A 20,331-nucleotide genomic window follows, 5' to 3' on the forward strand; every position below is an offset into this window, starting at 1 on the left:
GTGCTTTATTGTGTCTATGTTGTATATGTTCTTTATATTCCATCTATTTCAGCAATCTATCCTGCTCTGAAAGGGAAAGCATGTATTGAGCAGTACTCAAGATGGGACAGCACAAGTTATTTGAATAGTACAAGCATTGTGATGGGATCCTTGGATTTGAAGGTTCTCATAATCCATCCAATTACATTTTCTGGCTGTTCTCTACAGGATACCTGATCAACCAGGCTGTGATTTTTATGTCAAACTGGGAGCTGCAGTGTCTAACAACTTGATCAGAGATTTGCACCCAGCACATGGTAGACCCCATGTGGTCGCCAATAAACAATCAATCCTAATTAAATGGTACTAAAATTAAGGGTAACATACATTTTGCACTCAAGTGCATATATACAGTAATGATATAAAAAAGAACAATTAAGTGCAACAATACTAATAAGTAAATTTATTTCTTTTAAGGAACTTACCCCCATTGTGGCCAATAAGGTATTATTATCCTGTTTCTTATTTTCTGTAGTTTTTTTGTTTGTCTTTTTGGCTTTTGATTCTATATGCCTCTGCTTGAGAAGAAGAGTCTGCTTCTGCTGGTCAGTATAAAGTGTCTCAATTGAGGTGTCAAATCTACTGGTGACTGAATTATGGTTCTGGCGGTAGTGTCCCAGGCGTCGCTTTAGGCGATCAACAACAACTTGTCGGCCCTGCTGGAAGTCGGCCATATTATCAGGGCCTGCACCCCCAGCCAGCGCCGTGCCCCCGCCCACCCCTGCCACTATGGCGGAATGTCGGGAGCACCGCAAAAACAGCCAGTTTAAAACACTGCACTTGAACCAGCGTTAAAAGTTTTACTGGCGCGTGGAGGAGGTAAGCGACCAAGCGCGACGTGGTACTCGAGGCTGTCACCAAATCTTCCGTGATTCTCTCTTCTTGGATTTAGTTATTTAATCTTAGTCTCAAATATATTGTTTGTGTGTGGTACTCAGACCATGCAGAGTATCACATGATTAATGGTTGTGCGCACTTCTTAGGCGGCCTGGCCAGCAGGAGGAATAGCTCAAGATCAGCACTTGGTGTAATCCTCCTGTAGCCAGCTGATGAGACCCACTGGAGCCTGGACCTCCGCCCTAGGCAGGCAGGAGGAACCTAGGAGGCTCGCGGGGAAACACCAGCACTGGGGACGCGTACTCCGGAGCCGCCGCCATCTTCACACAGCCTCTCCAAAACTGCCTCTCAACCATCTTGCTCACCCCACCTGCAATAGAAAGTTTTTTATGTTTTAGTAAACTTAACAGAAAACATGCGATCGGTAAATGTTGTGTACACCAATATTCGGAAAATAAGGTACAGAAATATGACTCAATCAAATTATTAACAATAAATAAATAAATAAATACAAAATGTTGTTTTTAACTAAAGATTATCCCTACATCTGCATATTTAAAAATGTAAAAAACACAAACAATTCCAAAATTAAAACCAGCGGCACACAGTGTAACAATGGCAGAATATGGATCACTGCCAATCATAAGAACATTGGTTAGAAATGTTCAGCTAAGTCACTGAAGTCTTGATACCTGGTTGATACCTGGTTGATGGGGTTCTGGGAGTTCTTCTACTCCCCAAGCCCGGCCCAAGGCCAGGCTCGACTTGTGAGAGTTTGGTCCACCAGGCTGTTGCTTGGTGGTTGCTCTTAACGACTCATCAAGGCAACCTAGCTACTTAACACAGCATTTGTTGAACCAGTACTAGAATATGCAGCATGGAACCTTACAGGAGGCAGCAGAGTGCACGAATCACCTACTGGAAAGGAACAGAGCTTAAGTCGTGGCAGGTATCAAGGAACAAGAAGATTCCAGTTAGGAAGAGTGAAAAGCTAAGGACAGAGATGCAATGTCAGGGATTCTGAAGGGGGATCCTTCTCTGAAGGTTGTGGGGGTTAACAAATGGAGGAAGCTGAACAATGTTTTATTAGGCTTGGCTGATACAACAAAGACAGATATCAATTGATAAAGGTAGCATTAACAAATGAGGCCACCAAAGAAGAAATTCTAACGCATGGTATGGAGTGGAAGAGCAACATGTTATGGAATACAACAAGATATTCCTCTTGAGGGACATGAGAATCCAGACAGCAGATGCAAGGAAGAGGTGCAGTGCGAGAGGGAAGGGAACCAGGGAACTACAGCCCAACCCAACATTCCCAGTGGGGAGTGGGGAACCCACAACCAGCAATTCAGTAACCCCAGAGGAACTGCAACACCTACACCTGCCACCCCATAGGACCCCCCCACCCCAAGCCCAAGCCCAAACCCCCTCATATCCCTCCCTATACAATGACCACCATGCCACTCAAATCCTCCCTTCCTCCCTCCCTGCCACCCCATCCTTTGGCCCTCCATCCTCCACCTCATATACCTTGGCTTGGCTTGCCTTACCTTACACCTTGTGGTGGTTCCGAGGGTCAGGGTCCCCCCTGGTCCGGTCTCTGATCAGGCCTCCTGGATGATGGTCTGGTCAACCAAGCAGTTGAATGCGGCTGCTCGCAGCCTGACGTATGAATCACAGCCTGGTTGATCAGACATCCTTTGGAGGTGTTTATCAAGTTCTCTTTTGAACACCGAGAGATTAGCCAGTTATGCCCCTTATGTGTAGTGGAAGTATGTTGAACAGTCTCAGGCCTCTGATGTTGATATGTGAATAAATGCCATATTATGGCACGTGGAATTGGAGAAAATAGACCACATACTGTACAACTTACAAATTATGTGGAAAGGAATTACTGAACTCTTAATAAAGGACAAGACCTATGGGTAGTTTTGGATAGTAAGATTTGATAGTAGCTTACTTCTAGAGTCCAGAGGAACACAAAGAACACTGCAAGAGGAGTGTATGCGTCGTTTTCCAACTTCAGACTTGCTTTTTATTATATGGATGGTGAAATACTAAAGAAACTGTTCATAACTTGTGACACCAAAATTAGAATATGCATCCAAAATATGTTTTCACATATGCAAAATCAAAATAAAAAACCTCTGCCAGTATTGGACCTTTATTTACAACTGAAGAGGACAACAAGGAAATTGGTGAAATTAAAAGATGCCAGTATGAGGTTATGTTTAGCACACCAATAAACAACATGAAAGTTGAAGATCCAGACAGCTTCTTTATGAATGACATCCAAGCTTCAAATAATATAACGGATATTAACATGAACTCGGAAAACTTAAAAAGAGAAATTGACAGCATGCCCATGCACTCAGCCCCTGGTCCTGTCTCATGGAATTCAAAATTCATATAGAAATGTAAAGTACCAGTAGAGTGAGTTCTTAGTGTAATATGGAGAAAGAGCCTGGATACAGGGGAGATACCAGCAGCACTTAAATCAGCAGATATAGCTCCCTCTGCACAAGAGGTAGTAAAGCTTTGGCAAAATATTATAGACCAGTTCCACTAACATCACACAATAAAAGTTTTTGAAAGAGTGATTAGGAATAAAATTTCTAATTTAATGGAAAATAATGAACTACTGTACACAACCCAGGACAGCATGGATTTAGAGCAGGAAGATCCTGTCTGTCACAGTTACTTAACCACTATGACAAAATCACAGGACCCTTAAAAGAAAAGCAAAAATACAGATGTTGTATACACAGACTTTGCAAAGGCATTCGACAAGTGAGACCATGGAGTGACACCACAAAATGAGGTCTATGGGAATAACTGGTAAAGTAAGATGGTGGATACTCAATTTCCTGTCGAACAGAACACAAAGAGTAACAGTCAATCAAATAAAATTGAGTCCAAGAGCAGTTAAAAGCTCTGTACCTCAGGGTACAATCCTTGCACCACTGCTTTTCCTTATTCTCATATCAGATATAGACAACAATACAAGTCACAGCTTCGTATCATCCATTGCAGATGACACAAAAATCAGCTTGAAAATTACCTGAAAATCATGAAAATTACCTGAAAATCATCATGAATGATTCCTTATGCAAGTTTCTAAAAGCAGTTCTTATGTTGGCCAATCTAGCATATGCCACTGATAATATCCTTTTGATGTGGGCTTCTGGTGACAAGTTCGGTGTGAGATCAACCCCTGGCCCGAGGCCAGGCTTGACTTGAGAGAGCTTGGTCCAACAGGCTGTTTGTGGCTTGGAGCAGCCCAGAGGCCCACATATCCACAACAGTCCGGTTGGTCCAGCACTTCTTGAGGAATCAAGAATCGTCTTGATTCTTGATCATCGTGTCTTAATCATGTCTTGATTCTTCTAAATTTTTACATCTTCTTGATACCTGCTTGATGGGGTTCTGGGAGTTCTTCTACTTCCCAAGCCCGGCCCGAGGCCAGGCTTGACTTGTGAGAGTTTGGTCCACTAGGCTGTTGCTTGCAGCGGCCCACAGGCCCACATCAGGCCCCATCATCGGCAAACATTGAGAGGAATGAGTCTATACCCTCTGGAAGATCCTTAATATACATCAAACAGGATGGGTCCAAGTACATCACCCATTTATACAAGTAAATGGGTGAATGTTCAGACTGTCACAAGGCTGGTTCCAGAAATAAGAAAACTATACTGCGAGGCCAAGCACAGAGGAGGACCCCCTGTCAATGGAATCAGAAAATTAAACTCATGATCACAACATACAAGATTACAAGTACTTATCAGAGGAAGGCGCTATGCTGGGAACATGTCATGTCTCCCTTCTAGTTATAAGAGGCACAGATAAAGAATCCCAGCAGAAAAAACATGAAACAACATTTACTTATAGGATCAACGTCGATCGTTATATCATTTACTTGCCCATGGGGATGAGGAGTGGTGGTATATGACAGTACTTAAGAAGTACACAGGACGAAAGTGTAAAGGTGAAAACTTGAAATATAATAAAGTCAAAGACGTGCACAGCAGTGCACATGTGACTCTCACTAGACCTTTTCACGGCTCACGTCAGTAACTGGAGGTTAACGGCCACAAAGGGACACCAAAAAACAAGTACAAATAAGATTATCTAAACGAGTCAGTATTCCGGGGCTGGCCAAGGAGTGATACCTGGAGTCCGTCCAGCAGCGCTCTAACACAAGACTGTACATTAGTAAGGAGCTCAACTTCACACACACGCCAGAGGTGGGGAAGGGAGGTGCTCCATAACAGTGAAGGACTGGTGGGGTCCCCGGGATGATAATGAGGCGGGTGGCGGGGTGGTGCCTCCCACACCCTCAACCAGGTCGAGGTGGTGTTGGCGCAGTTTACCCCACACCAGGCTCGGGGCCCCTCTCCAACACGTGGACGAGGGGCCACGGCCCACACCAAGCTCGGGGGCCCCTCTCAACACGTGGACGAGGCACCACGGCCCACACCAGGCTCGGGGCCCCTCTCAACACGTGGACGAGGCACCACGGCCCACACCAGCACATGTCGATACCTGATACCTGGGGTTGATGGGGTTCTGAGAGTTCTACTCCCCAAGCCCGGCCCGAGGCCAGGCTTGACTTGTGAGAGTTTGGTCCACTAGGCTGTTGCTAGGAGCGGCCCACATACCCACCACAGCCCGGTTGGTCCGGCACTCCTTGGAGGAATAAATCTAGTTTCCTCTTGAAGATGTCCACGGTTGTTCCGGCAATATTTCTTATGCTCGCTGGGTGTTGAACAACCGTAGACCCCTGATGTTTATACAGTGTTCTCTGATTGTGCCTATGGCACCCCTGCTCTTCACTGGTTCTATTCTGCATTTTTTTCCATATCGTTCACTCCAGTACGTTGTTATTTTACTGTGTAGATTTGGTACTTGGCCCTCCAGTATCTTCCAGGTGTATATTACTTGATATCTCTCTCGTCTTCTTTCTAGTGAATACATTTGGAGGGCTTTGAGACGATCCCAATAATTTAGGTGCTTTATCGCGTCTATGTGTGCCGTATATGTTCTCTGTATTCCCTCTATTTCAGCAATCTCTCCTGCTCTGAAGGGGGAAGTGAATACTAAGCAGTACTCAAGACGGGACAACACAAGAGTACAACCATTGTGATGGGATCCCTGGATGGTGGTGTTGGCACAGTTTACCCCACACCAGGCTCGGGGCCCCTCTCAACACGTGGACGAGGCACCACGGCCCACACCAGTACCAATGAAACCCTAATGAACAGCGCCAGAGAGCGGGGAGCAGTGAGGTGGGGGGGGGGGGGGTGTCGTCAGCTGAGTGAACAAGAGAGGGGCTAGGAGGAAGGAGGAAGGGGAGGGGTGAACTGGGACACACACACACACAGGCGAGGTGTCACTAACCCCCCTCCCCCCCTGTTAGATACACCAGCTTGTCCCTACACCTCTCCTCCTCGTCATCATCATCATAAAGTATTGTGTGTTACTAATAAGTGCAGTGTGTTACATTAGCAGGGTGGCGGAGTGTTAGGAGCGGTGTGTGGCGTGGTGTGGCAACCCTAGTGATCACCTCCAGACCAGCACAGCAGCGGCCAGAGTGGTCCGTGTGGCCAGCCACCGCCAACACTCACCATTTTACCCGCTTACAACCACTCTCATGCCGCCGCCGCCCCTCCACCCACACACACACACCCGCCACCCACAAAACTACCACTCAAGCACACATTCTCAGTAATACTCCCACCAACTAGGCTAGATTACAGGCAGCCTGTGGCTGAGTGGACAGCACTTGGGACTCGCAATCCTAGGGACCGGGTTCTATCCCCGGTGATTGACAGAAAACAAATGGGCAGTTTCGTTCACCCTGGTGCCCCTGTTACCTAGCAGTAAATAAGTACCTGGGAGTTAGACAGCTGCTACGGGCTGCTTCCTGGGGGTAGAGGAAGTTGATTGATTGACAGTTGAGAGGCGGGCCGAAAGATCAGAGCTCCCCGCAAGCACAACTAGGGGAGTACACACTGTCCGTCTGCCCGCCCACAAGACGACTCAGTGCATTACTTTGTACCTGGCTGAGGTCTGGGAGTTGTTCTACTCCGGCCCAGGTCCAGGCTTGATAGCTTGTTCCAACAGGCTGGAGCGGCCCACATACCCACTACAACCCGGTTAATCGGGCACGTCTTGCAAAAATCTTGTAAAGGCATAACACTGCAGGTGTCACTTTCACGCAGGATCTTAAACATTTTGTCTTGAAGATTTCCACTGTTCCGGCAATATTTCTATATTTGCTGGTATATTGAACAACCGTGGACCTCTCATGTTTATACAAGGTTCTCTGATTGTAACTATGGCTGGTTAGGAAGCCAGTCGGCCGAGCGGACAGCACACTGCACTTGTGATCCTGTGGTCCCGGGTTCGATCCCGGGCGCCGGCGAGAAACAATGGGCAGAGTTTCTTTCACCCTATGCCCCTGTTACCTAGCAGTAAAATAGGTACTTGGGTGTTAGTCAGCTGTCACGGGCTGCTTCCTGGGGGTGGAGGCCTGGTCGAGGACCGGGCCGCGGGGACACTAAAAGCCCCGAAATCATCTCAAGATAACCTCAAGATGGCACCTCTACTCTTCACTGGCTCTATCCTGCATTTCCTTCCAGTTACGGCCTCACTAGCCAGTAACCAGGTTCTTTACTTATTAAACCGTATATGGGGCCTAAGTGCCTCTTCTTACCACCCACCGCGAGTCTTTGGTAACTTATTAAGAACTACCAGTAATAATCACTAAAGGAAAAAGGGGGGGGGGGTAAACAACACTAAACAGAACTATCACCAAGTGTTATATAATTATTATATATATAATCATATATATGTGCCAAAAATGGTATGGGTAAAGGTGCCATAAGCGGTGAATTCTTTCACCCGGAAATTTGCAAGAACTGTTTAGACAGGAAAGAATACTTCAATACGGAATGTCCAGCTTTTCATATATGAGGTACCAGGTGAATAAAACAGACAGACCTCCACTATGACAACAGCCACAACTCTATCGACCAGGATGATTTTTTTAGCAAAAGAAAGATGAGAAGAATGATTAAAAATGACTAAAAATGTCCAGACTCTACCACCATCTCGGTCAAATGCTGGAGAGGACGCAAACACAGTAGCCTCCCTACCAGAGCCTCAGATATTAACACCAAGTAAAGCATCCAGCACTTCCACTAACACGATAACATCATTTATATTTGCCAACATCTAGGGTATAAAAAAAAGGGTTTGCAGCCCTAGCGGAAACACACCAAGGACTACCATGATGGTGAAATATGGATCTCATAGTACAATCATTTCAGATGTGACAGGAAACACCGGCTACAGGGTGGGGTCAGCCTCTACATCAATGACACGCTCATCTGCATTGAGCTGCTAAACACCACAAACAATATGGTGGAAGTGTTGATAATCAAAATAGAGCTCCTAAATGTAGTTATTGTCCTTGTATATAAGACACCGGAGGCAAATCCTCAGCAGTTTAAAGACCAATTAATGAAATAGAACACTGCTTGGAAAACCTCACAAATCCAGCCCCGATCATCATCCTACTTGGGGACCTCAACCAACGGCACCTGAAATGGAGGCTTCCAGTTATATCAAAAGGAATACCAGGAAGTAGCCTAAATGAACAGGCATATGAACAAATCAACAAGGGCCGTGATGATTTGTTCATTTGATGCATCACGTTATTGTGATTTCTGTGTGTAACAGGTATATGCAAATGACTTGCTACCGATGTACGAGATTTGCCTTAAACCAGCAAATAATAGAACCAACCAGAAAAGAGAACATGTTGGACCTCATTTTCACTAATAATGATGATGATGAACATAATGATTACAAATACCTGTTACTCAGATGACAACCTAATTGAGGTTCTGACAAGCATGCGGGGTAGACCTGCACAATCAGTCCCGAGCCCCAGGGGAGGAGAATTAAGCAAATTCAGTTTTAATAAACGGATTAACTGGGAGCAAATAAACGAAGACCTCACAGAAATAAGCTGGCAAGAACAGCTAGAAAATGTAAACCTGAACCTGCCTGAAAAAGCCTGAAAAGCCTGAAAAAATTAACTCAGTAGCTCTAGAAATATGCTCAAACCGCAAACACCCCCGTACCCCTTAGAAAAGAGAGAAAGAGATGTAGATTGGAACGTAGATGTAGATTGGCCCGAGACTGTTCAACACGCTTCCACTACACATAAACTGGCCTTCCACAAACATAACTGGCCGACCCCTCACAGTGTTCAAGAGAGAACTTGACACACACATCCAAAAGATACCTGTTCAACCAGGCTATGATTCATACGTCAGACTGCGAACAGCCGCGTCCAACAGCCTGGTTGACCAGTCCAGCAAAGGGGATGCTAAGCCCCGAAACCATCTCAAAATAAACTCAAGGTAGGTCACAAGAGCACACCAGTTTACTACACTACTTCTGTTTACAACACTTAGGTATTCCTGCAGAGGGCTGTTATGAAGGCCACCCTGAGAGATGATCATGCAATATAATGTGTCTGAACAGTCAATATTATTGTTCCTTGCACATCAACACTACACAACTCAACTATAAATTACCAGTTAAAATATTAGCAGCTTTAATATAAAAACAGCCCAGTTTTTAACATCCGTATACACTCTTGCTGTACAAGATGTTGAATATTGTCAGGGAGTGAGACAGCCCAACATTATAAGTCACCAGAGCCTGATGAATGGAGTCAAGTTACTCTGGCCATACTGTAGCTAGATTATAGCATTCCAGGTGACGGTGGTGACTGGCAGTGGAGGGTAAATATGGGTGTGATCACTGGCCACACGGGGCCCATGATGGGAGCTCCACGCTCACTACACGTTGCCACAAGAACCACAACAGCAGCTCAAACACCCAACCTTGCTCTTGTACCTGCTTGATGGGGTTCTGGGAGTTCTTCTACTCCCCAAGCCAGGCCCGAGGTCAGGCTTGACTTGTGAGAGTTTGGTCCACCAGGCTTGGAACGGCCCGCAGGCCCACATCTCGGATGGTCTGGAACTTTTTTTTAGAAAACAGTCTCTTGATGTCCACGGTTGTTCCGGCAATATTTCTGATGCTTGCTGGGAGGACGTTGAACAACCTATTGATGAAGATTAAGCCACCTAAAATGTGGCACGGGCATGAATAGCCCGTAAGTGCCATTTCCATAGCCCCTTCCAGTATCAAAAAAGCTTACACTGGTATCAGATCTGGGGAGGTGCGACTGCACCCTTCAGTACGGGAGATGTCTCCCGTGTATTGATCTGATTATTGATTGATTGATTGATAAAAGATTAAGCCACCCAAGAGGTGGGTTGAACAACCGCGGACCTCTGATGTTTATACAGTGTTCTATGTGCCTATGGCACCTCTGCTCTTCACTGGTTCTATTCTGCATTTTCTTCCATATCGTTCACTCCAGTACGTTGTTATTTTACTGTGTAGATTTGGGACCTGGCCCTCCAGTATCTTCCAGGTGTATATTATATGATATCTCTCTCGTCGTCTTTCTAGGGAGTACATTTGGAGAGCTTTGAGACGATCCCAATAATTTAGGTGCTTTATCGCGTCTATGCGTGCCGTATATGTTCTCTGTATTCCCTCTATTTCAGCAATCTCGCCAGCTCTGAAGGGGGAAGTGAGTACTGAGCAGTACTCAAGACGGGACAACACAAGGGACTTGAAGAGTACAACCATTGTGATGGGATCCCTGGATTTAAAAGTTCTCGTAATCCATCCTATCATTTTTCTGGCTGACGCAATATTTGCTTGGTTATGCTCTCTAAACGTTAGGTCGTCAGACATCATTATTCCCAAATCCTTTACATGCTGTTTTCCTACTATGGGTACATTTGATTGTGTTTTGTACTCTGTATTATGTTTAAGGTCCTCATTTTTACCGTACCTGAGTACCTGGAATTTATCACTGTTAAACATGTTATTTTCTGTTGCCCAGTCGAAAACTTTATTAATATTTGCTTGAAGTTAATTTTCAGCCGAGGTAATTTTCATGCTGATTTTGGTGTCATCTGCAAAGGATGACACGAAGCTGTCTGTGACTTGTATTTTTGTCTATGTCTGATATGAGAATAAGGAACAGAAGTGGTGCAAGGACTGTACGTTGAAGTACAGAGCTTTTAACTGCGCTTGGACTATTTTATATGATTGACCGTTACTCGCCGAGTCCTGTTTGACAGAAAATTGAGTATCCAGCGTCCTACTTTACCGGTTATTCCCATTGACCTTATTTTGTGTGCTATCACGCCATGGTCACATTTATCGAAAGCCTTTGCAAAGTCCGTGTGTACCACATCAGCATTATCTTTTTTCTTCTAAAGCCTCAGTGACTGTCGTAGTGGTCAAGTAGCTGTGAGAGGCACGATCTTCCCGCTCGAAATCCATGTTGGCCTGGGTTGTGAAGGTCATTGGTCTCCATGAAATTGGTGACCTGACTCGCAATCACTTTCAAATACTTTTATTATGTGCGATGTTAGTGCAACTGGTCTATAATTCTTTGCCAATGCTTTGCTCCCTCCCTTGTGTAGAGGGGCTATGTCTGCTACTTTAAGCGCATCTGGTATCTCCCCTGTGTCCAGGCTCTTCCTCCACACTATACTGAGTGCCTGTGCTACTGGCACTTTGCATTTCTTTATTAATATTGAATTCCATGAATCTGGACCCGGAGCCGAGTGCATGGGCATGTTTTCAATTAATCTTTCAAAGTCTAGTACGCTCGTGTTGATATCAGTTATATTTACAGGGGTTTGGATATCCCGCATAAATTACTATTTTATATGGTTGACTTATTCCATATTCTCATATCAGAGAGACAAAAATACAAGTCACGGCTTCGTATCATCCTTTGCAGATGACACAAAAATCAGCATGAAAATTACCTCGGCTGAAAATTAACTTCAAGCTGATATTAATAAAGTTTTCGACTGAGCAACAGAAAATAACACGTTTAACAGTGATAAATTCCAGGTACTCAGGTTTGCCCACAGGAAAGCAAAATGTCAAGGGCTTGGGAATAATGATGTCTGGCGATCTAACGTTTAGAAAGCATAACCAAGCAAATATTGCGCCAGCCAGAAAAATGATCGGATGGATTAAGAGAACTTTTAAATCCAGGGATCCCATCACAAAGTGTACTCTTCAAATCACGTGTTTTGCCCCATCTTGAGTACTGCTCAGTGCTCACTTCCCCCTTCAGAGCAGGAGAAATTGCTGAAATAGAGGAATACAGAGAACATATACGACATACATAGACGAGATAAAGCACCTAAATTATTGGGATCGTCTCAAAGCTCACCAAATGTACTCACTAGAAAGGAGACGATACCTGCTTGATGGGGTTCTGGGAGGAGTTCTACTCCCCGCGCCGTGCGCTGGGCCCGAGAGATATCAAATAATATACATGTGGATATTCGTGTATATCCACGTGGATCTCGATCTAGTTACCTAGCTAGAAACGTCCTCCCAGCAAGCATAAAAAATATTGCCGGAACAACTGTGGACAACTCCAAGAGGAAACTAGATTGTTTCCTCCAAGAAGTGCCGGACCAACCGGGCTATGGGTATGTTGGTATGTGGGCCTGCGGGCCGCTCCAAGCAACAGCCTGGTGGACCAAACTCTCACAAGTCACGTCTGGTCTCGGGCCGGGCTTGGGGAGCAGAACTCCCAGAACACCATCAATCAAGTATCAACCAGACTGTTACTCTTTGTGTTTTGTTCGACAGAAAACCGAGTATCCACCGTCCTACTTGACCAGTTATTTATTCCCATTGACCTCATTTTGTGTGCCATCACTCCATGGTCACATTTATGGAATACCTTTGCAAAGTCCGTGTATACCACATCAGCATTCTGTTTTTCTTCTAAAGCCTCAGTGACTGTCGTAGTGGTCAAGTAGCTGTGAGAGGCATGACCTTCCCGCTCTAAATCCATGTTGGCCTGGGTTGTGAAGGTCATTGGTCTCCATGACCCGACTCCTGATCACTCTCTCAAATACGTTTATTATGTGGGACGTTAGTGCAACTGGTCTATAATTCTTTGCCAATGCTTTGCTCCCTCTCTTGTGTAGAGGGGCTATGTCTGCTGCTTTAAGCACATCTGGTATCTCCCAGTGTCCAAGCTCTTCCTCCACACTATACTGAGTGCCTGTGTTGTGACTATACTGAGACCCCTCACAGTGTTCAAGAGAGAACTTGACAAGCACCTCCGAAGGAACTGATTAACCAGGCTGTGAGTCATACGTCAGGCTGCGGGCAGCCGCGTCCAACAGCCTGGTGGACAAGTCCAGCAACGAGGAGACCTGGTCGACGACCGGGCCGCGGGAACGCTAGGCCCCCGAGAACACCTCAAGGAGAGTAATGTCACTCACTGGAATCACCCATCCTCTCGTCCACTCAGACACGGATGAGTTGAGGAGAGGATGGGAGGGGCCGTGTTGAGTACATAGGTGCGGTGGCTCACTGCCTGGGTAAGTGGACCCGTTCCCACGGTCTGCAGTGTTGCCGCCCTGTACTCTACCCTCCCTCCCTCCCTCCCTCCCTCCCACCACCCCAACACTCACCTTCCTACCTCCCTCTCATTTTTTTTTTGGGGGGGGGGGAGAGTAAAGAGAAAGGAGAGGCATAGGTGAAGGGGAGTATAGAAGTGGGAAATAGAGTGAGAGGTATGAAAGCAGGCGGGCTGTCCGCCTTGCTGACACCATGTGTGGGTGTTGGCAGCTAAGCTAAGCTGGCTCCCTCTTGTCAGGGAGCTGTGAGTGTGTGAGAGGTTCTTCACATGTGTTTCACCGCATATGGATGTCTATAGATGAATATTGTGTAGCATTCATATATACACACTCCGATGCTTCCACACATGTTGTTCTGTTTAAGGCTCTTTATTATTATTATTTATTGAGTTATTCATACATACACCTATACATATATATACCCGTATACATATGCATACACACAACTATACACATACACACATGTACTAAATTTTTCCATTTATTGTGGGAAGGATTTCTGGTCAGTATTTCATCTGGGAATTATGTACTGTGGGGCTGGGTTTGCTTCTAGTAAATCGCGGCTCTTGGGCCACCAGCTGTGGGAGCGGGGCGTCTCATCTTGGGCCACCAGCTGTGGGAGCGGGGCGTCTCATCTTGGGCCACCAGCTGTGGGAGCGGGGCGTCTCATCTTGGGCCACCAGCTGTGGGAGCGGGGCGTCTCATCTTGGGCCACCAGCTGTGGGAGCGGGGCGTCTCATCTTGGAGCAATCTTTCTAACATTGGGTCCTCTAGTATTTCGATGGTGTTCCACACCCTGATGGCTTGGTGCTGCAGTCTGATGTTTAGTGGCTGTATGTTCAGGAGTTCGTGGAGCTCCTGGATTGTCTGATCATATGGTGGACGGTGTTTTGCTGCTCTCCTTAGCACTTTATTTTGTACTGCTTGCAGTTTCTGCATGTTTGTTTTCTTTATGGTGTGTAGTGGTACTGGGGGATACTCTAGATGCGGCCCAACTAGAACCTTATATAGGTGGATCTGAATGTTAGTACTGAGGCTTCGGAATCTCCTCAATTTTCCTAAGGCTGCTTTCGCTTTGTTTAGTCGGTCCCTTACATGAATTTGTATCCCTGTTCTATTGATCATGAGTCCCAGTATTCTGCCTACCTCCGCATATTGGATCGGATGGTTGTCAAGGATGATGGGGTCCGGGTTTCTTTTCGCAATGTGTATTATCTGAAACTTTTGTTTGTTGGTGCTAATTTTCCATTGCTTCTCAAAGTTGTTTATGAGTTCAATTGCTGCCTTGGTCTTGTCGGCTAGTAGCGGCTTTGATGCTCCCGGTTGGCATATTATTTGGCCGACATCGTCAGAGTACGTGATGTATTCTCCATGTTGGGGTTGGGGTAGGTCAGCTGTATATGTTGAATAGAGTGGGGGAGAGGCAGCTTCCTTGTGGTACTCAACTTTTCAGTTCTATTACGTCACCCAAGTAGCTGCCGATATTAAGCCTAGCAGTTCTGTTGTCTATAAAGCTGTAGAGAGTAGCAGTAAATCTCTCAGGAAGTCCTAGTTCAGATATCTTATATTTTAGGCCTGTGTGCCAAATTTTGTCGAAGGCTTTCGAAACGTCTCTAAGCATTGATCTTTTTTCGACACTGCGTTGGCTATATGCTGGTAGATCAGGGCTATAGCTGTATGGGCCCGTCTGCTGTTTCTAAACCCATGTTACCTGGTGTTATACTTCTCTTCCTCTTCCATGTACTTCACAAGTCTCTGATTGATAATTTTTTCGAATATTTTGTCTGGTACTTCAAGGAGGGAAATTGGCCTGTAATTTTCAGTTTGGGTTGGGGGTTTACCTGGCTTGGGGATTAATCTGATTGTGGCATTCTTGAAGTATGTGGGGAATAGTCCAGATGCAAGAGCTGGATTTATTATACGTGTGTATTGATGGAGTGCAATCACTGGTAGGTTGGATAATACCATCTTATTTATCTTGCTGTTGCCCGGCGCCTTGTTCTTGAAACCCATAATTGTTTTATGGACCTCCGCAATGGTTATGTGTTTCATAAGGTGGCAGTCATCGCGTATGTTGTTAAGGTCTATTGTTCGCGTCGGGAGTAGTGCTGCAGCTCTCTTATCGACTTGAGTTGTAATTTCCCTTTCATTAATTGGGCAAAAGTTTATATTTTCTTCCGGGTTTATCCTGAATATTTTTTCCCAGAACTTCCTGAATTCCTGCTTTTGTTCTCTCACCTCAGATTTTATTTCCTGAGGCGTCTATGATGTAGGGTGTTTTCTCAGAAGAGTTTCTCATCAGTCTTTACTTTTTTCCAGAACTTTCCCGGGTTTCTGTAGTCGACTTGAATTTTGCTTATTAGGTCATCCCATTGTTTGGTGTACTCTTGTTTTGCATAGATCTTGCAGCTCATCTTGGAGGGGATGTGATAATTCATGCATTTTTCTATGGTGTTAATCCATGTATTAAGCTCAGCGTTTATGCATGATGTTTCCTTTCCATTAAATTCTGTGACACTGATTTCCTGTGCACTACTTTTGAACGTCTCCCTCCCTCTCACCACCCCCACACTGACCTGCCTGATACCTGGTTGATGGGGTTCTGGGAGTTCTTCTACTCCCCAAGCCCGGCCCGAAGCCAGGCTTGACTTGTGAGAGTTTGGTCCACTAGGCTGTTGCTTGGAGCGGCCCGCAGGCCCCACATACCCACCACTCCCCGGTTGGTCCAGCACTTTTTTTTTTTTTTTTAGAAAACAGTCCAGTTTTCTCTTGAAGATGTCCACGGTTGTTCCAGCAATATTTCTTATGCTTGCTGGGAGGACGTTGAACAACCGCGGACCTCTGATGTTTATACAGTGTTCCCTGATTGTGCCTATGGCACCCCTGCTCTTCACTGGTTCTATTCTACATTTTCTTCCATATCGTTCACTCCAGTACGTTGTTATTTTACTGTGTAGATTTGGGACCTGGCCCTCCTGTATCTTCCAGAAGTATATTATTTGATATCTCTCTCGTCTTCTTTCTAGTGAGTACATTTGGAGAGCTTTGAGACGATCACAATAATTTAGGTGCTTTATCGCGTCTATGCGTGCCGTATATGTTCTCTGTATTCCCTCTATTTCAGCAATCTCTCCTGCTCTGAAGGGGGAAGTGAGTACTGAGCAGTACTCAAGACGGGATAACACAAGTGACTTGAAGACTCACTATGGTCTATTGTTTAATATGTTGAGACGCACTTTATGAGATATCAGACTGTTTAGTTCCTATGTCACTGATTGATGAAGATTAAGCCACCCAAAATTCACGGGCATGAATAGCCCGTAAGTGGTGGCCCTTTTGAGCCATCACCAGTATCAATAGATGATACTGGAGATCTGTGGAGGTGCGACTGCACCCTGCGTGACGGGAGATGTCTCCCGTGCTGTATCACTGAAATAACTCTAGATATATATTGTTTTTCGTGGAGCTCGGCAAGTGTGTCCCCCCCCCCCCCTAACGCCCCAACAACTCCCAACTGTATAACAGGTCACTGGAAACAGGAGACCAACCGGAAAGCTGGAAGACAGCTAATGTAGTCCCAATATACAAAAAGGGTGACAGGCAAGAGGCACTGAACTACAGGCCTGTTTCCCTAACTTGTATACCATGCAAGGTGATGGAGAAGATCGTGAGGAAAAGGCTCGTAGAGCATCTGGAGGGAAACAGCTTTGTAACACACCACCAGCATGGGTTCAGAGATGGTAAATCGTGCCTCACAGGTTTACTAGAATTCTATGACCAAGCAACAATAATTAGGTAAGAAAAAAAAGGGTTGGCAGACTGCATTTTCTTGGACTGTCAGTAAGCCTTTAACACAGTATCCCATAAAAGGCTGCTACAAAAGTTGGAGCAACAGGCAGCAGTGAAAGGTAAGGTGCTCCAGTGGATAAGGGAGTATCTAAGCAAAAGGAAACAGCGAGTAACGGTGAGGGGGGAAGACATCAGAGTGGCGAGATGTCACAAGCTGAGTCCCACAGGGCTCTGTACTTGGACCCATCCCGTTTCTGATAGATGTAAACGAGCTTCCGGAGGATATAGACTCATTCCTCTCAATGTTTGCTGATGATGCAAAAATTATGAGAAGAATCAAGACAGGTGAAGATAAACAGAGACTACAGGACGACCTGGACAAACTGGAGGAATGGTCTAGAAAATAGCTACTAAAGTTCAACTCTGGAAAGTGCAAAGTAATGAAATTAAGCAAAGAAAGCAGAAGGCTGAACACAAGGTAACATTTGGGAGATAAGAACCTGCAAGAGTCAAATAGAGAAAAAGATCTGGGGGTTGATATCACACCGAACCTGTCCCCAGAGGTCCACATCAAAAGGATATTATCAGTGACATATGCTAGACTGGCCAACATAAACCCTGCCTTCAGAAACTTGTGAAAGGAATCGTTCAGGACCCTGTATACCACATATGTCAGACCAATCCTGGAATATGCAGTTCCACCCCTCCTAGATAAACACAAGACAAAGTTAGAGAAGATTCAGTGGTATGCCACCAGACTAGTCCCGGAACCGAGAGGTATGAGCTACGAGGAAAGGCAATGAGAGCTGAAACTCACGTCCCTGAAAGACAGAGGAATAAGGGGAGACATGATAACCACCTACAAAATTCTCAGGGAAACTGACAGGGTGGACAAAGACAAACTCTTTAGCATGCACAAACAAGGGGACACAGGTGGAAACTGAGTACCCGGATGAGCCACAGACACATTAGAAAGAACTTTTTCAATGTCAGAGTAGTTAACAGATGGAATGCACTAGGAAGTGATGTGGTGGAGGCTGACTCCATACACAGTTTCAACTGTAGATATGATAGGAGCCCAGTAGGCTCAGGAATCTGTACACCAGTTGATTGACTGGTGGGAGGAGGCGGGACCAGAGCCAAAGCCCAACTCTGTGACCTAGGTAAGTACAACGTACGTCAACATTGTTGGTTGCCACGCTCCCAATATGGTCCATGTCAGCGCACATATAATAGTGTAGTAGGCGGTATAAAAGTGTGGTGACAACCTTACCTTCTCCGTGGCAGGGGCGGCGGCCTCAGGCTTACACAGCCATCTTCGTACCTGAAAGCAACAAAAACAAAACTATTAACGGCCTTTTATACACACATTGAAACTTTCATAAACGATCATTCACATTCTTGAGGCACAGTACTCCCCTCCCTGCCTGAGTAAAGAGGAAGGAGAGGCACAGGTGAAGGGAAGTACAGAAGTGGGACATACAGTGAGAGGTATGAAAGCAGGCGGGCTGTCCGCCTTGCTGACACCATGTGTGGGTGTTGGCACCTAAGCTAAGCTGGCTCCCTCTTGTCAGGGAGCTGTCAGTGTGTGAGAGGTTCTTCACACGTGTTTCACCGCATATGGATGTCTATAGATGAATACTGTGTAGCATTCATATATACACACTCCGATGCTTCCACACATGTTGTTCTGTTCAGGGCTATTATTTATGGATTTATATATTCAGTTTACATATACAGTACACAATTTTTACCTATTATTGGGGGAGGGATTTCTGGTCAGTATTTCATCTGGGAATTATGTACTGTGGGGCGAGGTTTTCATCTAGTAAATCGAGGCTATTGGGCCACCAGCTGTGGGAGCAGGGCGTCTCATCTTGGACCACCAGCTGTGGGAGCAGGGCGTCTCATCTTGGACCACCAGCTGTGGGAGCGGGGCGTCTCATCTTGGACCACCAGCTGCGGGAGTGGGGCGTCTCATCTTGGACCACCAGCTGTGGGAGCAGGGCGTCTCATTTTGGACCACCAGCTGTGGGAGCAGGGCGTCTCATCTTGGACCACCAGCTGTGGGAGCAGGGCGTCTCATCTTGGACCACCAGCTGTGGGAGCAGGGCGTCTCATCTTGGACCACCAGCTGTGGGAGCAGGGCGTCTCATCTTGGACCACCAGCTGTGGGAGCAGGGCGTCTCATCTTGGACCACCAGCTGTGGGAGCAGGGCGTCTCATCTTGGGCCACCAGCTGTGGGAGCAGGGCGTCTCTTCTTGGGACACCAGCTGTGGGAGCGGGGCGTCTCATCTTGGGTCACCAGCTGTGGGAGCGGGGCGTCTCATCTTGGGCCACCAGCTGTGGGAGTGGGGCGTCTCATCTTGAACCACCAGCTGTGGGAGCAGGGCGTCTCATCTTGGGCCACCAGCTGTGGGAGCAGGGCGTCTCTTCTTGGGACACCAGCTGTGGGAGCGGGGCGTCTCATCTTGGAGTAATCTTTCTAACATTGGGTCCTCTAACATTTCGATGGTGTTCCACACCCTGATGGCTTGGTGCTGTAGTCTGATGTTTTAGCGGCTGTATGTTCAGGAGTCCACGGAGTTCCTAGATTGTATATTGAGATTGTAGATTGTATATTGTATATTGAGATTGTAGATTGTATACTTCGCTGTATATGTATACAGCAACTATAAAAAATATTGCAGGAACAACCGTGGACATCTTCAAGAGAAAACTAGAGTGTTTTCTAAAAAACGTGTCCAACCAACCGGGCTGTGTGGGAATGGGGTCCTACGGGCCACTCCGAGCAACAGCCTGTTGGACCAAACTCTCACAAGTCAAGCCTAGTCTCGGGCCGGGCTTGTGGCGTACAAGAACTCCCAGAACCCCATCAAGCAGGTATCAACCAGGTCTGATCATATGGTGGACGGTGCTTTGCTGCTCTCTTTAGTACCTTATTTTGCACTGCTTCTAGTTTTTACATGTTAGTGTTAGTTTTTTTTAAGGTGTGTAGTGGTACTGGGGGATATTCTAGATGCGGCCAGACTAGAGCCTTTTATAGGTACAGGCGAGGAGTCACAATAACCTGGCTGAGGAATGTTGACCAGACCACAC

General features: G+C 46.0%; 1 protein-coding gene across 5 annotated transcripts in view; it reads right to left on the reverse strand.

The window, feature by feature from the left end:
- LOC123763146 (collagen alpha-1(I) chain) overlaps positions 1-20,331 on the reverse strand; it is a 118,927-nt gene that overhangs the window by 37,251 nt on the left and 61,345 nt on the right. For all 5 annotated transcript variants that reach the window (XM_045750105.2, XM_045750107.2, XM_045750104.2 and 2 more), the window contains 2 exons: positions 18,505-18,555; positions 465-1,246 (listed from right to left, as the gene is read on the reverse strand). In XM_045750105.2, the coding sequence (XP_045606061.1) occupies positions 465-713 (249 nt within the window). In that variant the 5' untranslated portion in view covers positions 714-1,246; positions 18,505-18,555. The remainder of the gene's footprint in view (positions 1-464; positions 1,247-18,504; positions 18,556-20,331) is intronic.

The sequence above is a fragment of the Procambarus clarkii genome, chromosome 49 (genome assembly GCF_040958095.1).
Source record: "Procambarus clarkii isolate CNS0578487 chromosome 49, FALCON_Pclarkii_2.0, whole genome shotgun sequence".
Classification (NCBI taxonomy): Eukaryota; Metazoa; Arthropoda; class Malacostraca; order Decapoda; family Cambaridae; genus Procambarus; species Procambarus clarkii.